At 33.8% G+C, this 19,316-nt stretch overlaps 2 protein-coding genes across 2 annotated transcripts; one reads left to right on the forward strand and one right to left on the reverse strand.

Annotated features, from left to right (window-relative positions):
* The first annotated feature begins 5,646 nt into the window (after window positions 1-5,646).
* Window positions 5,647-6,886, forward strand: LOC115979127 (protein FANTASTIC FOUR 3). The gene has a single exon (XM_031101096.1). It carries the CDS (start codon window positions 5,855-5,857, stop codon window positions 6,680-6,682), a length of 828 nt encoding a protein of 275 aa, XP_030956956.1. The 5' UTR covers window positions 5,647-5,854; the 3' UTR covers window positions 6,683-6,886.
* Window positions 6,887-9,446: 2,560 nt separating this feature from the next.
* Window positions 9,447-17,771, reverse strand: LOC115979115 (N-carbamoylputrescine amidase). Its single transcript, XM_031101084.1, has 10 exons — window positions 17,501-17,771; window positions 16,460-16,508; window positions 12,980-13,071; window positions 12,681-12,832; window positions 12,549-12,595; window positions 12,329-12,362; window positions 11,929-12,095; window positions 11,499-11,595; window positions 11,177-11,381; window positions 9,447-9,523 (listed from the first exon to the last, which is right to left on the reverse strand). The coding sequence occupies exons 1-9, from the start codon at window positions 17,584-17,586 to the stop codon at window positions 11,206-11,208; spliced, it is 900 nt and encodes a 299-aa protein (XP_030956944.1). The 5' UTR covers window positions 17,587-17,771; the 3' UTR covers window positions 9,447-9,523; window positions 11,177-11,205.
* Between the last annotated feature and the right edge of the window lie 1,545 nt (window positions 17,772-19,316).

Here is a 19,316-nt window from a genome sequence, read left to right on the forward strand (position 1 = left end):
GGAAGACAGACAGTGCCATTGATCTGCAAGGCTCTTAATATCGCCTTTTTTTTTTTTTTTAATTAGATGCTTGTCAAAACTTGAATATTTTAGAATCACTATATATACCATCAACTTATGTATAATGCGTGTCAAAACTTGTATATGCTAAAATGACTATACCATCAACTTATTTATGGAAGTGTGCTTTTGTGGAGTCCAATAAAGTACCTCAAACATGTAATAAAGATCTTGGCTTTTGTTAAATTTTGTGGGAAAAAGGCATTGTCTAAAAATGTGTGATCCAATGAGTTGGGACCACGAAATCGAAACAAAGAAATGAATACAATTATGGAAAAGCCCATAAAGATAACGAGGAAAGATAATCACACAACTAAGGAGCTACGTGATAAACTAAAAATAATAAGAGGTTGTGCTAGTCTGCATCGAAGGATTGTTTAGATAGGACATTGAAATAGACGGATAGTCGGATAGCACTCAACAATTTTCTCACAAAAGGAGGAAAACATGTATAGAGTATGAGCTCGAATATTCCTTGTGCTTCTGGAAGTGAAAATGAGGGCATCACTGATCACTCATGCAGAAACAACTGGCTGCAGCTCGCTGGTGTTAACTCAATTATAAAATTCCTTTTTTTTTTTTTCTTTTTTTCTTTTTTTTTTGTTTGCTTCATGTGTAATAGAGCTGTTTCTCAGAAAAATTTAGTGAAAAACAACTCTATCTTCTTCTAAGTTAAATATGGGAAGTAAATAGATGGTTTTCTTTTGACTTTTTTTTTTTTTTTTTAATAAATACTAACAAATTTAGAAAAATACAGAATATTATCTTTGTATAAGGTTTTCTATTTGAAATAAGCAAAATATAAATTAAAAACCATATGACGTTTATTACATTATGAATGTGATTTATCATCTTATCAAGACAGTAAAGGTTTTTTTTTTTTTTTTTTTTTTTTTAATTTTACCAACATTCGGATGGCCCAGTTGGTAAGATACCGAGCCGACAAGTCTCAGGACTTGGGTTCGAGCCTCAACAACTAGCTGTGTGTTGGTGCTCCTTATATCCCATCTTCATCCCAAACGGTCTAAAAGAATAATAAGTAAGTTTCTCACAGACCGGGAGTATGGGGTCTCGCCCGGAAGCGGGTAGGGTGCTACTATGGTTACGCCCAAGTAAGGAAGCCACACTGATCGCCCCACTCTACCCATTTTTTGTTCACCAAAAAAAAAAAAAAAAAGGTACATTTTTTATTCGTGGACGACAAAACCTTGGGAACCAAGTCATTTGAACCTAGTCAAGATATACAAACAAAGCCTTGGGAGTTGGGATGTCAAGCTCACACTCAAGCATACGGGTCAAATCTAAACTCACCATAGGCGGCGCTATTCTATATTCAGGGGTTCATTAGGGTTCAAATGAACCCCTGACTTAAAATTAAAAAAAAAATTATATATTTAAATTTTGTTTTTTGTTAGTTTAATACTTTAATTTATTTTTAAAAATATTTTTGCACACCCTAACTTAAATTTTGCACACCCTTATTACAAGTATTTCTAACTCTAAGAGTAGAGAGTCAGTGTTTGTGAATTGTAAGTATCACTCTTTTTTATAAATTTATATTATGTGTGTGAGTGTGTCTAATATTGATAGTGTGTATTACTTTTTGTTATAATGCTATTTTTGTGAATTATGATGTGTGTGGACATTTGTGTGTATAATATAAATTTATATAATTTAATAATTAGGAAATAAAGATGGTTTGTTACATGTGTGTGTATTGTTATCATGTTATAATAACTTTTTTTTATATATATAAAGTTAGTAAAATTTAAGAAAAAAATTGTAAAATTAGTGATTGTCCAAGCATTTGACTGGTTAAATAGGTGCAAAGTGTATAAGTTTATATATGAATGAGTGTAGTTGTGTGCCTCAATAATTAATACGAAGCTAATGAGTTTAGTGTAGTCATTTGGTTTAAACTATTTTATAAAAATAATAACAAATAGATAATAACAACTGCATAAAAATAAAAATGTTAGATAGACTTAACAAAATAAAATAGTCATAACCTCATAGTCCTAGCTATCCACATTGGGCATAAATACTCATAATGAACTATCATATAACAATTTAAAATTTGAAAACTTGTAGAAGAAAATTGTAAAACTTCATGTATTAATTTTATTTTGTCAATAATTCGATATATTCAAGTTCTTTTTTTATTAAAATTTTTTAATAACCCCCTAAACAAAATTTCTGGAGCCGCCACTGAAACTCACGCATTTGGAGAGGAGTTGGAGGCACCATTGCCTTTGACAACTATTGCAGGCTGCAGATTTAATTACAATGATTTGATCCCTAGTTGATGTCAATGAATGTGACTAGGTGAGTTTTTGCAGCCAAAATTATTATGAATTGTGTTAGGTACAGAGATTTTCCCATAACTTGATATGATTGGATAACACCAATTCACAATAAATCACATCAACAGCCATGAATATTTTGTTTCTTTAGGATTATTGTTCTTATATAATCTTTTTTTTGGAGTTGCTTTCAAGAGGTGGAAAATGTAGAGAGGATGAAAAGGTAAGGTGCGGTGTGGGTTCAAATTGTATAACCAATCAAATCAGTACACCCTGGACTGCATTACAACAATTTTACATGCCATGCTTCGATTACAAGTTCAATAACTCTACTACTCCAAAATATTTCACAAATGTTAATGGGGCAAGTTATTAACGGTAAATGATAAAATAATAAGTATAAAAACTTATCAATTCAATTACTATGGAAATTATTGCGTTGCAAGTTGCAACATAACTCTTAAAGTTGTGGTCTCCTTGTCCAGTAGCCCATCCCTGGGTGGAGACTAGAGAGCAATATAGCCTACAGTAACAAGTATCCTCCCTCGCCCCCATGCTTTGTGGATGATTTTGTGGGTTCCCATACTATGTTCCCACTATAGAAATGAATATGTTGAATTGAGAGATCATTTAACAAAAAAAGACAAAATTCAAAACATAAAAGATTGCAATCCTTGATGTAGTTAGTGCCACCAACGAAAGGGGTATTATTGTTGTCATTATTATATTTTGAGGTCACCAATTTAAGCTAGAGTCAATATTTTTATTACAAATTGAGGTGCCAGCCCACCATAATCCAAAATAAAATAATGTTACACCCAAATCCATCACGACTCAAAAACTCAAAAAAAGGTTGTTAAGAAAATATTTTGAGATTTTTTTTTTCTTGTGTCCATAAGCGTTCTCTAAGTGAAAATATTTAGGTACTCTTTTAAATGCTCGAACAAATCTAAAGTACAATTTTAACATAAATTAGTCAATGTCTCGTGCGATATACAAGAAAAGTATAAATTAATTTTAAAATATTTTATAAAAAAAACTATACTTTTTCTATATGAAATTTATCTTTATTACCATGTGTAATACTTATTCTTAATATTGTTGTCTCTATCGAGCTCACAACCATTAATTATCTTCCACCTTGGATTGAAAATTGTCAATAACATATGCTAAATCTCCCTCTAAGATGATATCTTTTACACCTATTTCAATTGCAAAATTAATAGCCTGGATTTGCTAGTTTTGTTTCCTCCGAATCTAAATTGCTCTCCCTTTGCAACTCAATGCTGCAATGAGCAACCCGTTATCATCTTGAATCAAAATTCTTGTTTTAGCTTTGCTCTTTAAAAATCACTCCATCAAAGTTTATCTCGAAGGACAACTCTTAAGAAGGTTGCTATTTATGCTTGATTGGACAAATGTGTAGCGACAAATAATCATATTATCCAATCCATTAAATCTAACTATTGCAATTCTAAATTGAACTTAGTTCTTGAATGACAATTCTTAAGAAGGTTGTTAGTTATGCTTGATTGGACAAATGTGTAGAGAAAAATAATCATATTACCTAATTCATTGAATTTGACTCTTGCAATTATACATCGAACTTAGTTCTTATGCAAAAAAAAAAAAAAAAAAAAAAAAAAAAAAAAAAAAAAAAAAAAAAAAAACTAAAATGTTATCCATTGAATCTATCTAAAACATTTAAAGTAATAAAGGCATATTAAAGATTTAAGTTGTTTGGCTAATTTAAAACATCAGCCCCTTGTTTGGAATATAGCAGCAAGAAGTTAATGTAGAAGGCTAAATGTAAAACCACTATAATAAAGCGTCACATGGTAGAATCTTATACTTTCTAACATGAGGTCTCTGCTTATATATATTGATTGATCGACTGATTAGTCCATATTTTGGCTTAACAATATGTTTGCAAAGACTAAGAGCCTTGTAACTCAATTAGTATCTGTTGGTGTTTCCAATAGAGATATCCAAAGCACAAATTTCCCCCTTCTCTATTGTTATAACTATTGAATTATCAAAAAATATATATTTGGAAGGAGAAAAAAAAAGTGGCACAACAAAATCTCGCAATATTTTCATAACATTGTTTTGATTTTTGGCAAGTCTAAGTCTTATCTTATTTTTATGTTTACCCATGGTATGCTGATACCCTTGTGTTTGTTGTGAAATTTTGTAGTGACCATGGAAGAATGGGAAGGCGCCCGTCCGGGGTGGGGGATGGGGTGGTCTCTCTCTTTTCCCCCTTTTTCCCATACTTATTCAGCTCCTTAATTTAAAAGAGAGAAGGAAAAGAAAAAAGTGGGAGAAATGAGAAATATTTATATTTAGAGAAAATAATATTAATATAGAGAAAAAGAGAGGTTAACACAATATGATTTTTTCTTTATATTATTATTTTTCTTTAAAATAAAATTTGATAATTATGGTAATTATTAATAGTCATTTTATTATGATTGTATTTGTATATAGAATTAGTATATTCTACTATTTAATAAAATATGATGTGTCAAGATTCTAATAGAGAGTTAAACATTGAATGAATTTTAAATTAAATTAAAAATATATTTGAATAATGATATGTAAAATCAGGAGGTCTCGAAAGCTTATGTGACACAATATTATAAGGTTAACCAAATGTCAAACGTCTTTGGTTATATATATTAGTCAATAACCCATGCAATGCATAAAAAAATTTAACGAAATAAAAATTTAATCATTAGCGTAGCTATTAAAATTATTTTATTTATTGTTTAAATATAAATTCAATCATTAGGTAGTTATTAATAGGTAATTCTGTTAATAATTAATAGTATTTTATTTTTATTGTGACAAGATTTTAATGAAGAATTTAAACTCAATTAAAAATTATATATTATAATAATTATGTGTAAAATCGTAGATTAATTTGTAATTGTAGTTGTAATGGATAGCCTTTTCTTTTAATTGCAACATGATGACATGTGTAACGATGAGTGATGAAGAAAACATAATAGGTTCATGTGCAACCAATGGTTCACTCATTATAATCACATATGTCATCAAATTGGTGGCAAAAAAATTTCAATCATAAAAGAATTGGGGAAAAAAAATTATATGCACCACTCATAAATAGTAGGTAACATCTGTTAACTTTTTTTTTTTAGAGTAATAGTTTACATTCAATTGTAACCACCAAATCTTGACCAATCTCCAAAACCACCCATTCTTGCTCCATTTTTTATTTATTTCGTTTTAATTTCTTTTTTTTTTTTGGGGGGGGAGGGGGGGTAAGCAATCCGTGTTGCATATCAACACCCCAAATTAATAGCACCATCTCTTGATCTCTTCAACGGTTCAACCCATCCTAATCTCGTGCTTCCTTCTCGCTCTCTCTCTCTCTCCCAAGCTCAACCATCAAGAACTCCTCACTTTTTTTTTTCTCTCTTAGTCTCTCAAATATCCTACAAATAACCAAGTAGCCAAAAAAAGCCATGGCTGCCTGTGGAAGCCTCCAACACATCTTTGAGAAGCCATTGCCTGAAAATCCAACACTTCTTGAATCCCTCTCATGGAACCAGATTCCCAATATTGAGGAGTCACCACCCTTCACCGAGATCTTTGGTGAACTTCATTTCAAAGAGAATCCTGAACCATCCAGCTTCCCAAGCCCTCCCACATCATCATCATCATCATCATCATCAATCGAAAAGCTTGATACCATTGATGAGAAAGAAGAGAACAAGAGGAACGCATCATGGGATTCCAATTCAGACACCACGACCCCAAGAAACAGGTATACTAGTAGCCACAAAAGCAGTGACAGCTTTTCATCAATGAACTTTGATAGCCTGCAGTTGTGCACTGAAGGTCTTGGCTTTGAAAGCTCCGATGATGTCGAAGAGTTTAGGAATGAAGAGTGTCAAGTTGAGCAAGAAGAGAAAGTTGTTGGAGGCTTGATGACAAAGCAGCATCACTTGGCATGCAATGAAAATCATGGTGGTGAATTTAGGAGGTCAAAGACAAGTAGTGGTGGAGCATTCCCACCACCTATTTCTTGTATAGGCAAGAGTGGGAAGCCTTGGGTTTTCTTTAAGTCCTATAGAGAAGATGGTAGGTTTGTTCTCAAGGAAATGAGGATTCCCACCCAGGAGTTTTTGCATGCATTTAGAGAAGATGGTCGCCTCAAGTTGAACTTTGTTCAGCCAAATGATGAGATTCTAGAAGAAGAAGAAGAAGAGGAAGAGGAGGAGGAGGAAGATGAAGAAAATGACAATGATGATGATGATGAAAAAGATGGGAAGGAAAACGAGGATGTGTAAGCAATGGAGGAAAAGAAGGAGATAAGATAAGGCAGGCTGAGCTTGAAGTCAGCACAAGCATATATGAAATCTCAGGCAATTTCGTAATTGCAGGTTGGAGTTTGCTGGTTTCAACTCTTAATTAGTCTTGTAGATGCCAGTTAGAATTTTTAATTTTGCTAATAATTAGAGGAAAGAAAAACATGAACCCAGCTTTGCATTTAAGTGGGCAATTTTCCTTTCTTCTGCTTTTTCTTCTTCTTCTTCTACTTTTTTTGTTGTTGTTTGAATGAAATTATCAGTCATCCAAGGTAAAAAAAACAAAAATTCATTCCCTCTGTCTGTCTGAATTTCCCTGCTGAAGGTGTTTTTAAAACCAAAACATGCTTTCTACTTTCTGCAAATTTAATTTCAGGTTATACAAAATAAATTCTAGGTGTTTTTCTATGAGTTAATTGCAGAAAACTATCCTAAATTATAGGCACTTACACTATGCATATCAAACTATGGAAATTTATAATCACCATCTCAATTATAACAAATTTTTGCCAAGTGTCTTGTAGCGATATTGCCGGCTTTGTTTACGAGAGACAGTCTATTTCAAGCAATATGAGCCGCATTATACATGGCTATATATGGCCAAAATTTTCAAGCAATATTAGCCACATTATACGTAGCTATATATGGCCAAAAAAAAAAAAAAAAATCGCGTTTATTTATTTTTTGAGATAGTTACAATATTCTGCTAACTCCATAACTCGAATCATTTCTCCACTAGACTCCCAAGTAAAGCTAAAGAGCTTAAAATGCTAATCTATTATAATCAAATCATAATGCATTGTATTTGCAATTTGTTTACCTAAAAAGGTACATGTCAAAATATTTAGACCGTATCAAACCAAGAAAGCACTAAAGGAAAGGACAACCTCATGTATTTTTTTCGAACCCGTGTCTCACAGATCACCATAATCATAATCTAAGACTTCCATATACTACCGTATATACTTGGGCAAATGGCCAAATGGTATTTAGATTTCTTGACTGTGTCTCGTGTACCATAATAGAACATGTTGCATTAACCTTAATTAGTGTTGTATATAAAACAAAAACCATTAAGGAGGGTTTCTCCACTAGACTCCCAAGTAAAGCTAAGAGCTTAAAATGCTAATCTATTATAATCAAATCATAGTGCATTGTATTTGCAATTTGTTTACCTAAAAAGGTACATGTCAAAATATTTAGACCGTATCAAACCAAGAAAGCACTATAGGAAAGGACAACCTCATGTATTTTTTTGGAACCCGTGTCTCACAGATCACCATAATCATAATCTAAGACTTCCATATACTACCGTATATACTTAGGCAAATGGCCAAATGGTATTTAGATTTCTTGACCGTGTCTCGTGTACCATAATAGAACATGTTGCATTAACCTTAATTAGTGTTGTATATAAAACAAAAACCATTAAGGAGGGTTTTTGCATCCAGGTTAAAATGAGTAAACGATTGGTTTCTTTTATCTAGCATCCAGGAACCATTAATTTATAGGGGACAGCAATGGAGCCCAGTTTCATCAAATCTTAAGAATTTGGTTGGTAAGAGGATAGGAAAGAGAATGCGAGGTTGAAAAAAATGAAAAGTGTACTACTAGAGTCCACCAGGATATCCCCGAAAGGACTATTATATCTTTGTATTGAATTGTTTTAAATAAAATCAATGAATAAAATTGTCAAATCATCTATGTAAGATATTCTCTTAATTTCCTTTAATTTTGGAATATATGGATGGTGGACCTAGATATAAAATAATATCTCTTTCTTTTTTCCCTTTCACTTTTCTACTCTACCAAACAACCAAACAAGAGAATATATCTTTTTTTCCCTTGAATATATCATTTTTTTTCCTTCACCGTTTTTATTTTTGCACTTTTCTACCCAATCAAATATTGCTCTATATGTGTTGCGCCAGAAGTCTTGTAGCCTACACCTTTTAGTGTTTCCACAAAAACATCAAGGCTTAAATCTCCCCTCCCTCCCTCGTTGTTGCTATCAAATTATCAAAAATAAATTGCTCTACATGTTCTATATAAAAATAATTGCCTATATAATAATGATGTTTTATGAAGCCTAAATAAATACTGTATTTAATTGAGATGCAAATAGAAAAGCAAAAATGCACAACAGAACAAAATTAACGAAAGGGACAATGAGAAGCAATAGTAGATAAGCAAAATTTGGGAATTTCTAGGTAGTGACAATATCATATTCAGTTGTAGCCAAAAAAAAAAAAGGCCATCATGCTCAGTTTTCAAAAGCTTACAAAAGATCTATGACCTGGATAAGATGGCCCAAGATGCTCAGAGAGGGCCTATTAAGACACCAGTGAAGAACTAATATTGAAGTTCACCTTCAAGCCAAAAAAAAAAAAAACAATGAAAGTTTAACTTGAGACTTCCCACACCTTCCCCTGCAAGCTGGGAATTAAGGTTGGTTGCAACACTTTATGTATATGACTCAGGATGTTGATTGAAAAAGAAAAAAGAAAAAGGGGGAAGAAAACGCAGTGAAAACCTATAATTAAATCAATACCAATGACCAGGGTGATGTTCAAATTATGAAAGTGACACCCAAATTAAAGATGAATGAAGAGGAACAAAAACATCAGCAATGACCCAAATCCATAGGGAGCCTACCTATAATCATGACATGAATGAATATAATGCCAATTTCAAGTTTTTTTTTTTTTTTTTTTTTTTTTTTTTTTTTTTTTTTTTTTTTTTTTTTCACAATGTAACATTCTGGAACAAATGAAAAGTACCTATAGAGTCAAGCAGTCAACTAACAGTGAATATAGTCCAAACCTGAATTATACACCACAAAATGAGCATATATTAGAGTGGACTCACCAAAGTCTCAAATATAATTTGTGGATAAATCGTTATTGATAAACCTTTGAAATTCATCTAATTGATGGTTAGTTTCAGAAAAATGATACATTAAACAACCAATTATGATTATAGCCAGTAAAAATCTAGAGACAGAGCATCATAATAAAATAACTCCTTTAATGATTGAAGTTCATGGCCCCAGTCCCTTTTATGGCCAAGAACAGATTCAAGCAAAGCTTATGATAAATGGGAGGCCAAGGGAACAAGAAACTCACTCTAAAGATGCTCTTTATAAAAGATAAAAATAAAGTCTTCTTGAGATGCTTTGGGTACATCAAAGAGAGATCTGACGTGAACAACATAATTTTTTCCACCAAACACGTGGCAAGACAGGTCCAAATTTGTTGGAAGATTTCTTTTCCTGATAAGTGCCAATTCTTTGGAAGATTATAAAATCTATGGCTTTCTTGATTTTACTTTTTAGAGGTATATGTACTATTTCACAGAAGCCCTACATGTCGCTGATAGAATGAGAAACTCTAAGGCTCTGCTGCTATGAAACAGCTCAGCCCATCACTTGAGTGTAATTGCAACTATAGGCTTTCTTCCCACTTCATGTGGCCAAACTCAACCATCAAAACAAGGAAAAGGCAAAAAAAAAAAAAAAAAAAAAAAAAAAAAAAAACTATAGGTCAGGTGTATCTGCTAGGTTGAATGCACCATTGTAGCCACAATTTACACTCTGTAACACACTAACGACTATTTCAGGCTACTGTTCTTGATTTCATACATTGATAAATTATTTTGTTGAAAGAGTTGAACAACATGATCAGAGTTCAAATAAAAATGAATTTAAGAACTTCAAGAATGAACTGGACTGGAAAACCATTCCCTGGGCGTTGGCTTTAGGTGGTAAAAATGGATATGGTTTAAGTTACGTCTTTGTTAGAAACACCAAGAAATGTTAGTTGAGTTACAAGTTACAGAGCTCTTGGCAGATATGGTTTAAGTTAAATTCACATCTTTTTCCTTCCCTTTAAAATTTTTTTTTTTTTTTATATTTTATTTTATAAGTTTTAGATCATATCTAACCAATATATAAACACAAAGTCAACAAACACTGCATATCGTAACTGACCAGAGTGCTAATAGGATACTAGAGAAAATGACTATTCTTTAAAATATCACGAGGGCAAAAGGCTAGGATTACAATGTCAAACCATGTGAGAGGAAACTTGGGCTTAGGTGTTCCAAAAACATTTTGATCAATGATAGAGTCAACTTTCCCAAGTGAGCATCCTCTAGTGATTAAAATTTAAATGTAAGATGCAGTACATAGCAATGCAACATGATAATGGTATTAATCACCAATAAAGAAAACAAAAATTACAAAGCCAGAATAACAATGTTCAATAAACCATATTTCAGATGTGAAGTTCAACCAGATATTGTTGCTCACTTTGATTTATTTTAGCATTGAAGTTATCTAGCTGTTCTGCTCTCCAAAAACACCCCCCGCGCCCCCACCCCCACCCCCCTCCTCCACTTCCTTCACCCACCCCCAAATCATAATGCTTGAAAATAATACACAGCTGTGAAAGCTATTAAAGCAATTTTATTAATTACCTCACGAACAAGACACTAACAGGATGATCTCACAGTGTGGGGCTGTTTCCGTCTAAAGTCAGAAGCACTTTGTATAATTCTGGACGTCGATCACGAAATACTCCCCAGCCTTTTCTCTTGGACTTGATCTTATCCAGATTAAATTCTGCAAGCAGCAAAGCCTCCTCTTTATCATCAGCAGCTGAAATAATTTCTCCAGTAGGTCCTGTGATCAGTATAGATTCACATATATTTTGTATTAGCTACATATCCATGGACATGGCCCAATAACTTGAAGGTAATCTCAACTTTGCTAATATCATCAGACAAATAAACGGAATACCTGCTATAAAAGAGTTCCCGTAGAATGTAATCTCACTTTTTCCATGCTCTGTCTCAATTATCTCCTTTCCTATGCGATTTGAAGCTACTAGAGGTACCTGAATTCATCCAAAATAGATTAAATCCCTTGTGTGGTTGCATTTCAATAACAAACACCATATTTATCAATTGTGATCTGCACAATCACCAAAATCCCTCAACAGAAATCATCAAAAATACAACAACAACAACAGCAAATAGATTATTTGCTCAACAAAAGACACATTTGCTTTGAAATGCATAATCTATCCATACGTATTGTTTTATGGTCATTTTTAGATTATTTAATCTCTAACGAGGCATGTACTGGAATGAGGACCAGACAAATAGACCAACCTAGAACCAACTACAGTAATTCTAAAGTTGGTATTCTACTAGGCTAAAGAACTTACCAAATTTGCCCCAGCATGCCCTTGCATTACCCGCTTCCAGTGATCACGAGAATCAAGACCCTGATCCTGAGGTTCAGAACCAATAGCAGTAGGATAAAACAATATCTCTGCACCTTGAAGAACCATAGCTCGGGCTGCCTCTGGAAACCACTGATCCCAACAAATTGCTGAAATTAATAGGCAATAGTAACTTTAGTTTTCCCCTATCCTGAATTCTGTCACAGATGAATTATTAGAACAAAAGAATTTGCTATATTGTTTGCTATTAGCATGGTTAAATAGCAAATCTGAAGCCTAAAGTGAACAAAATGAAGGTGTCTTTGCATGGCCCTATAATTACAAACATGCCCAAAATAATTAAAAACAGAACTTTAAAAATTAGAGCATCTAAACTTCTTACCAATTCCAATCGTTGCAAACTTAGTCTGAAAAACCTGTTTACCAAAAGCATCAGGATTATTGTAAGTTGCACTGCTACCACAATCACCAACAGAATAGAAACTACCCAAGAATTAGATATAAGTTTAGATTATACTCCCCCCCATCCCTAATTAATACTCCACATTTCCCTTTTCAAGTGATACTATTACTCAGGGACAAAGGGAATACTAAGCACCCACCTTAAAGCCAGTATCTCCTGGATTGAAATAGAATTTTTCTTGGTAGCCTGCAGGAAAAATTTATTATATATTAGCATAAAAAAAATACTTATATAAGATTTGATGTAGGGAATAATCCTGCATCCCGCATGCCTGGTCCATCTGGGATATGGGACTTTCTATAAAGTCCAAGATCTGTTCCATCAGCATCAACTATGGATACTGAATTATAATGGGCATTATTAGCCTCTTCAAAGAAGCTAACTGGTATCACCACACCCAACTCTTTTGCAAGTTTCTGCATCCTGCACAGCATCACATAAAGGTACAAAATAAGTTCCACTGCAAAAAATGTGTATGAAGTTGAGATCATAGGACATTTACATGGTGCCAGGACAATATGTGAGCATGCAGCTAGCCAAGCAAATAATAGAGGATTTCTGCTACTTTACCTCAGAATTGTTGGATGACCCTTATAAGGCTTAGCTCGCTGAAAGTAATCCTCTCTTTGTGCCTGACAGAAGTAGTAACCCTCAAAAAGTTCCTGAAAAAAAGATCCAAGAGGCCAAAGCTTATACACTATCCACAGTGAGAATTATAACTGAGTTGAAGAAATAGTGTCAAACACAATCAATTATGACTTATCAAGTTTAACTTACCATCTGCATGGCGTGTATTTATTTGCAAACAATACTTTACTTGCAACACCATCCATAATTTCTTTGTTTATATTAAGCATCAAATATTACCCTTTTACAGGTAAGAGCTATAGATGCCAAAAGAAGGCTTTATTGTAACAAGTCTCAAAACTTGTAATAGCCATTGCCTCGATTATGGCTAATTCAAGGTAGACATGGCCTTAGAAAACGAGAGAGAGAGAGAGAGAGATGACTAAGCCATGTAGTCTCAAAACTCTGTCTGTCTAAAATTCCATTGTAGATAAGAATTTTACCTATCAAAAAAATATTCCTGTTGACTTGAGTATTGGACATTTGGACTCCTTCTTGCTTAAGACATGTAGCAAGTGGAGTAGGGAACCATTTTACGCAGACAGTGTAACTGAATACCAGGAAAGGATTGGGTATGCAAGGGTATTTGTGGAAGGTGATGTTGACTAAGAATTTCAGGAGGTTGGAATTGAATATCCATGGAGGCCTCTGAAATTTTCTCATTGTAAGTCATTTGGTCACTCGTCCAATGCTTGTATATTGAAGAATACAAAAGATGTGAGTACCAAATATTCCTAAGGCTAATGATGGGATGAATAACCATGAAAACTATACGGGTGGAAGCACAGGGCTAGAAAAAGATGCTATCAATACACTGAGTCCCAAGTCTCAAAGCATTAGAAAGAATGAAGTGAGAAAAGAGAAAACGAAAGCAAATTCTTTTGCTGTTATAGATCCTGGAAGGTGTGGAAAAGTGGACAACTTGTAAGTCCTAACAGCAAGAATGGGGGTCTGTCTTCACTCACTATCCAGCGAATTATTGAACCACTCCTTCAGGTCATCAACCAAGTAATGGTGATAGAGGGAAAAAGAAAATAGTAGAAATGGGAGAAATCTCAATGAGGGGATGCTCTCCTTGACATGACCCTTATTATAGGTAATAGAAGTTTTATTGAAATAAAAAAAGTAAATCGTGTTCACAATGATGAACACTGTATACTTGAGAAAAATAAAGATGATACAAGAACCCTTTGCAATGATTATCCTAGTTTGGAATATAAAGGGACTGAATGACTCTATCAAGAAGAGGGAATTAGGGCAATGTTAGAAGAAAGGTCTCTAGTTTATGCTTGCTTGGTAGAAGGTTGAAACAAAAGAGAGGAGGAGATACAGCAAGAATTAAGGACACAATGCTGCAGGATGGGATTTCATAATCAATTATAATTAGCCATTCTTCTAGAAGAATTTGGGTGTTTTGGAATCGCAATAGAGTGTCAGTGCAAGCTATTTCACAATCTGACCATGCGGTTAATTGTATTGTAAGATAAGGCATGGTGATCATAATTGGCTTTGCTCTTTTATTTATGCCTCTAATAAAGGTATTGACTAGAGACAGCTTTGGAAATTTCTGGTTTCTTTTAAGCAGCAGTATGAAGGCAATCCATGGCTACTTATAGGGGAATTTAATGTGGTGAGGAGTACTGCAGAAAAGTTCAGTGGTGAAAGTCTTTCATGTTATGCATATGAGTTTGGGGAGTGCCTATACAACATTGAAGTAATGGATCATAGTTTCATTGGGAACTTCTTTACTTGGAGCAATAAGAGAAAAGAGGTTTCTGCATACCATCAGAAATCGTGTTCTGTGTAGTATGTGGCGTATCTCATATTCAGCAGTAAGGAATTCTTCCTTGAACTAGTTGTAATGTTGTATTCAGATAGTTTGCAGTGATGTGGAGGTAGTGAGCTGATTTTGTTTGCTCTGTGTTAATGCATATGTGCATATTCATTGTACTTGTTTCAGTATTGGAATAAAATCGTCCATTCATCCAAAAAACCAAATATTGATATTATACATGCACGCCTAATGGTTTTTGAACGCCATGACCTCACCCTCCACCTTGCTCATACAAAAGTAGGAGGTGCCATTCGAACTAGAGCTCATTGGCATTAAATATGAATAATATTTGACACTTATCTGAAAATTAACATTTCTGGTTATTTTTTAGCTGCTCACATTTAAAAAATAAAATAAGCCAATGAGCACTAGCCCAAATGGCACTTCCTCTTACTACAGTAAAGGGATGGTAGGTGAGTTTGTGGGTTCATAACTCACTAAGTGTGTAACTTACCAATCAAAAATATATATCTTTAAGCATATATTTTCAATTCCCTTTCAAAGTAGAAGACAATTTTAAGCATATATAATTAAACTTGATTCAATGTCATTCATCATATGAAAAATACAAATTAATAAATGAGATAAAAGATTATTTGACAATCACATCAAAAGTTGCTAAGATGACAGTGTAACAAAGTTTTACCGATCTCAGTAAAGCATGGCAGGCAGACCCCAGTCCAACTCAACCTAAGAAATGTTCCCCAATATCATAATGTGTCTCACTATGTATCAGATACTTACCAGCAGTAACCAACAGACAAAGAGATATCACCCAAGACATAATTTTACAGAATTAATGCATTATAATTGTATATCAATATGTCTCATCTTATGCTCTCATGAACAATTTATATTGCAAACATATTTAGAAGTCGCCTTTGTAGTTAGGCACTATAGAAGACCCTCGGCCTCATATATAACGTTAAGCGGTGGTTGGTTAGCATGAAGAAGGATTTTATCCAGGGTCACTGTGCCTCACCAGTAAGGCTTCACTGCCATACTAGGTGGCATCCTTAGGCACTATGCAAGACCTATACAGTCCAAGAAGTTGCATTTGGCAAAAGTTAATTATGCCCATAGCTTTAAGATGATTAAACCAAGAGTACTTAAAATGGCATTTGCACTATTTCAATATCCCTCCCAGACAGCTTTTTCACAAACTCAAGTCGGTTTAGAAGGCTGATAGATGATCAGTTCAGATGCTTGGAATCTACACCAAAACTTTATTTGGCATCAGGAAAACTGATTTAGACTCCATTAAGCCATACATATATTACAATTCTAGTAAGAATAAATTTGAGTGTCTTAATAGTCTTTTACACAGGCTCCAAGGTCCTCTAGTGTCAATAACATGCATACTTTCCAATTTCTCATTACAAATTTTAATGGTTGGAAAAGGGAGAAGACATTTTGTAGTTGAACAGAAATAAATATTTTGAAGAAGCATAAAGTAGTCATAAGAACAAAGAAACAGAAATTATGGAGTACTTCAGAAGATGTATCAAACACATACTTTCTAAAAAGTAATATTTCTAAAGGAGCCATATGCTACAAAAGTTGATATCACGAGTTCCAACTATACATACCTGTATAAGTATAATGTTTGCACCCTTTGCATGAGCAGCTCTAACCAGCCTGCATAAAAAGGTCAAACGAGGATAGAGCTTTATGACTTGTAGTCAATAACATGAAGGAAAAAGCTGGTAGAAGTACATAGTAGCATCCAAATGGAAAAAAGAAGTAGTCCTGTAAAATATCATATGTATAAAGTTTCTAAGCACCAACCAAGCTCTCAATTTGGTATGGCATGAAAACAAATGGCATAACATTGATCAAGTTCCTAAAAACCATTGCAAAAACAAAATCTTGACAACACAAACCAATCATTCAAGCCCACATCCAAACGATTAGTCAATTCATAATTTCTTGGCTCTTTATTTACATTGGAAGTTCCAATCTCATGATGAAGGGGATTTGGTGATTTGCACAACACCCTTTCATGACAAAAGTCATAAAATTGAAAATACCCAAGTCGACTTTTGTTATAAGTCCTCACAATAAGCTGGCAAAAAAAAATTTTTTTTTAGATTAATTTTTTTTTTTAAGAGAGAGTTTCAACCTATGGCATCCGCTCTGATAATAGCTCTTTATTATCATACCAAGACATCAATCAGTTTTTGGTATAGGTGGGATTGAACCCAGATCTCTTATTCAACCATAAAAAACTTTACTAATTGAGCTAATTAGAACCCACTTTTTAAATCAAGTTGAGTAGTAAAAAATACGCAAAGAATTAAAGAAAATCATGGTCTAACACTTTTTCAAGGTACATCCCCAATATCAAAAGTAAACAAACACAAACATTTATATGTACCAACCCAACATACGAGGCAATAACAATTACAAAAGTGAAAAAATAAAAGGACCCTAGTGGCTTGTCAGCTATAGATTACATGAAATTCAGACCCATAGGCTACAAAAGCTTTAACTCAGTAAGAACAATTTCAAGAACTGTTCCTAAATTAGCAGCAACAACACACGTTTAACCAATTGATTGAGAAAGTAAAGAGCAAGATTAAGAATGAGAGAAGGTTTGTAAAAACAAGATTATGAAGAGAAGAGAGGACCTTTCGGCAGTGGCGACATTAGTAGAGACATCGTCGGTGCAAGAAAACTGCAGAGCTGAGACTACTACTTTTCTCCCTTTTTCCATTCTCACACTGCAATTCTTTCTTTCTTTCTTTCTTTCGTTAGTCACACGGAGGACTATTGGGCGCACCAAGTGAGACTATTTAAGTGATGATACACAGTCTTCTTCCTTCTTCTTTTTTCTTATGATGGGAATGAATATGATGCGCAGTCTTCATTTTAAAATAATAAAAATGTCATGAGCGGTGCACTGCATCCAGCTATAAATGGAAACAAATTGGATGGGTTCATAATTGGAGCATTTTTTTTTTTTTTGAAACTCATAATTGGAGCATTTTATTTCCCTTTATTCCATAGGTTTTTTTTTTTTTCTTTGATATATCCATATATTATTAGTCCAACTATAATGACAATTCTCTCCCAAAAAAATGTTGTAAAGTTTTTTGCTGTTAAATAAGATATTTTAAATTTTAATCCGGTTTACACCAAAAATCGATTAATGTCTCGACTTAACAATAAAAAATGATAATCATGAATCAGAATCATAGGTTGATATTTGATCATATATATTTGATAGTATTTTGTTAATTGCCTCCTACTATAATTTTTAAAAACCCTAACACATTATTTCCATTTCTTTTTATACAATTTTTCTTTTATAGGAATCATTCCAATTTCATTGAATGACCTCAAAAAGGATATAATAAGTAGATAGTAAGAAGGGGAATGTATTTCCTTGAACTTTTAAACCTAGCATAAGTATTGTGGGGGGAGATCGATCCAAGGAGTCCAAGCCGAGGACGAATCTATCCAATCCAGGTAAAGATGGGCAAGCAGACTCTCAGGACTGCACCTAGCCGAGGAGAACAAGAGAACCAAGGGATGACTGGCATCCCTTAAAGGCCCAAGGATACAGGAGGGGATAGCAACGGGAGGGAATAGCGATGAGAGGGTACAAGACCTACAGGGGTGGTGGGAGGAAGTTTTCTAAAGAAGACACCTCCCACCTCCGCATTCAATGCTCTGCACCAACCTAATCAACTGCATTAATGGGGAAATAACCCCTTAACAGTAACTTGACAGTTAGCAACTCCCTCTACCACCTTCAGAAGGGTCTTGATGGGACAAGTATCCTAAGAAATGTCATGAGACATACAAGTGGAGGGCTGGGATGCGAGGGAATGAACTATATAAGAAAGGGAACACCAAAAAAAAAAGGGATGAACATTTTCCAAGAAAAGAAGAAACAAGAGAGAACTAAGTATTACCTTGTAAAATGATATGAGCTTAACTTATTAATGAGAGATTGATCCTCGAACCCGCCCGAGGAAGGTTTTTTCCTCAATTGTTGGTCTAAGTATACCTATCTGATACTTTGGATCCAATCTTGGAATTATCTTTGCATTGCACTTGAGTTAGAAACCCACTCTCTTAAAAAATTTATTGTTTGGGCTTGATTTGAAGAACAAGGTACCACTCTTCTAAGTGGGCTTGGCCTTTTCTTTTTATGGTCTTTACAAGTATATATGTATATATATACACACACCATCAATATAATGAACTAGGTTTTATTGTACCCTGTCAATTACATATTGTTGATCATCAATATCATTTTGAAATGCTCAAATATAGTCTACTTTTTTTGGTAAACTCAAATATAGTCTTACTTAAAAAGTCAATGAACACGTCCTATATATAGTCTCTCTTTTTTTTTTTTTGATAAACATATATAGTCTCTCTTTTTTCTTATCTTTCACATGTCCTCTAATTTGTCTCAAATTAAGTAATTGATGG

This window comes from Quercus lobata, chromosome 1 (assembly GCF_001633185.2).
Source record: "Quercus lobata isolate SW786 chromosome 1, ValleyOak3.0 Primary Assembly, whole genome shotgun sequence".
In the NCBI taxonomy this organism is placed as follows: domain Eukaryota; kingdom Viridiplantae; phylum Streptophyta; class Magnoliopsida; order Fagales; family Fagaceae; genus Quercus; species Quercus lobata.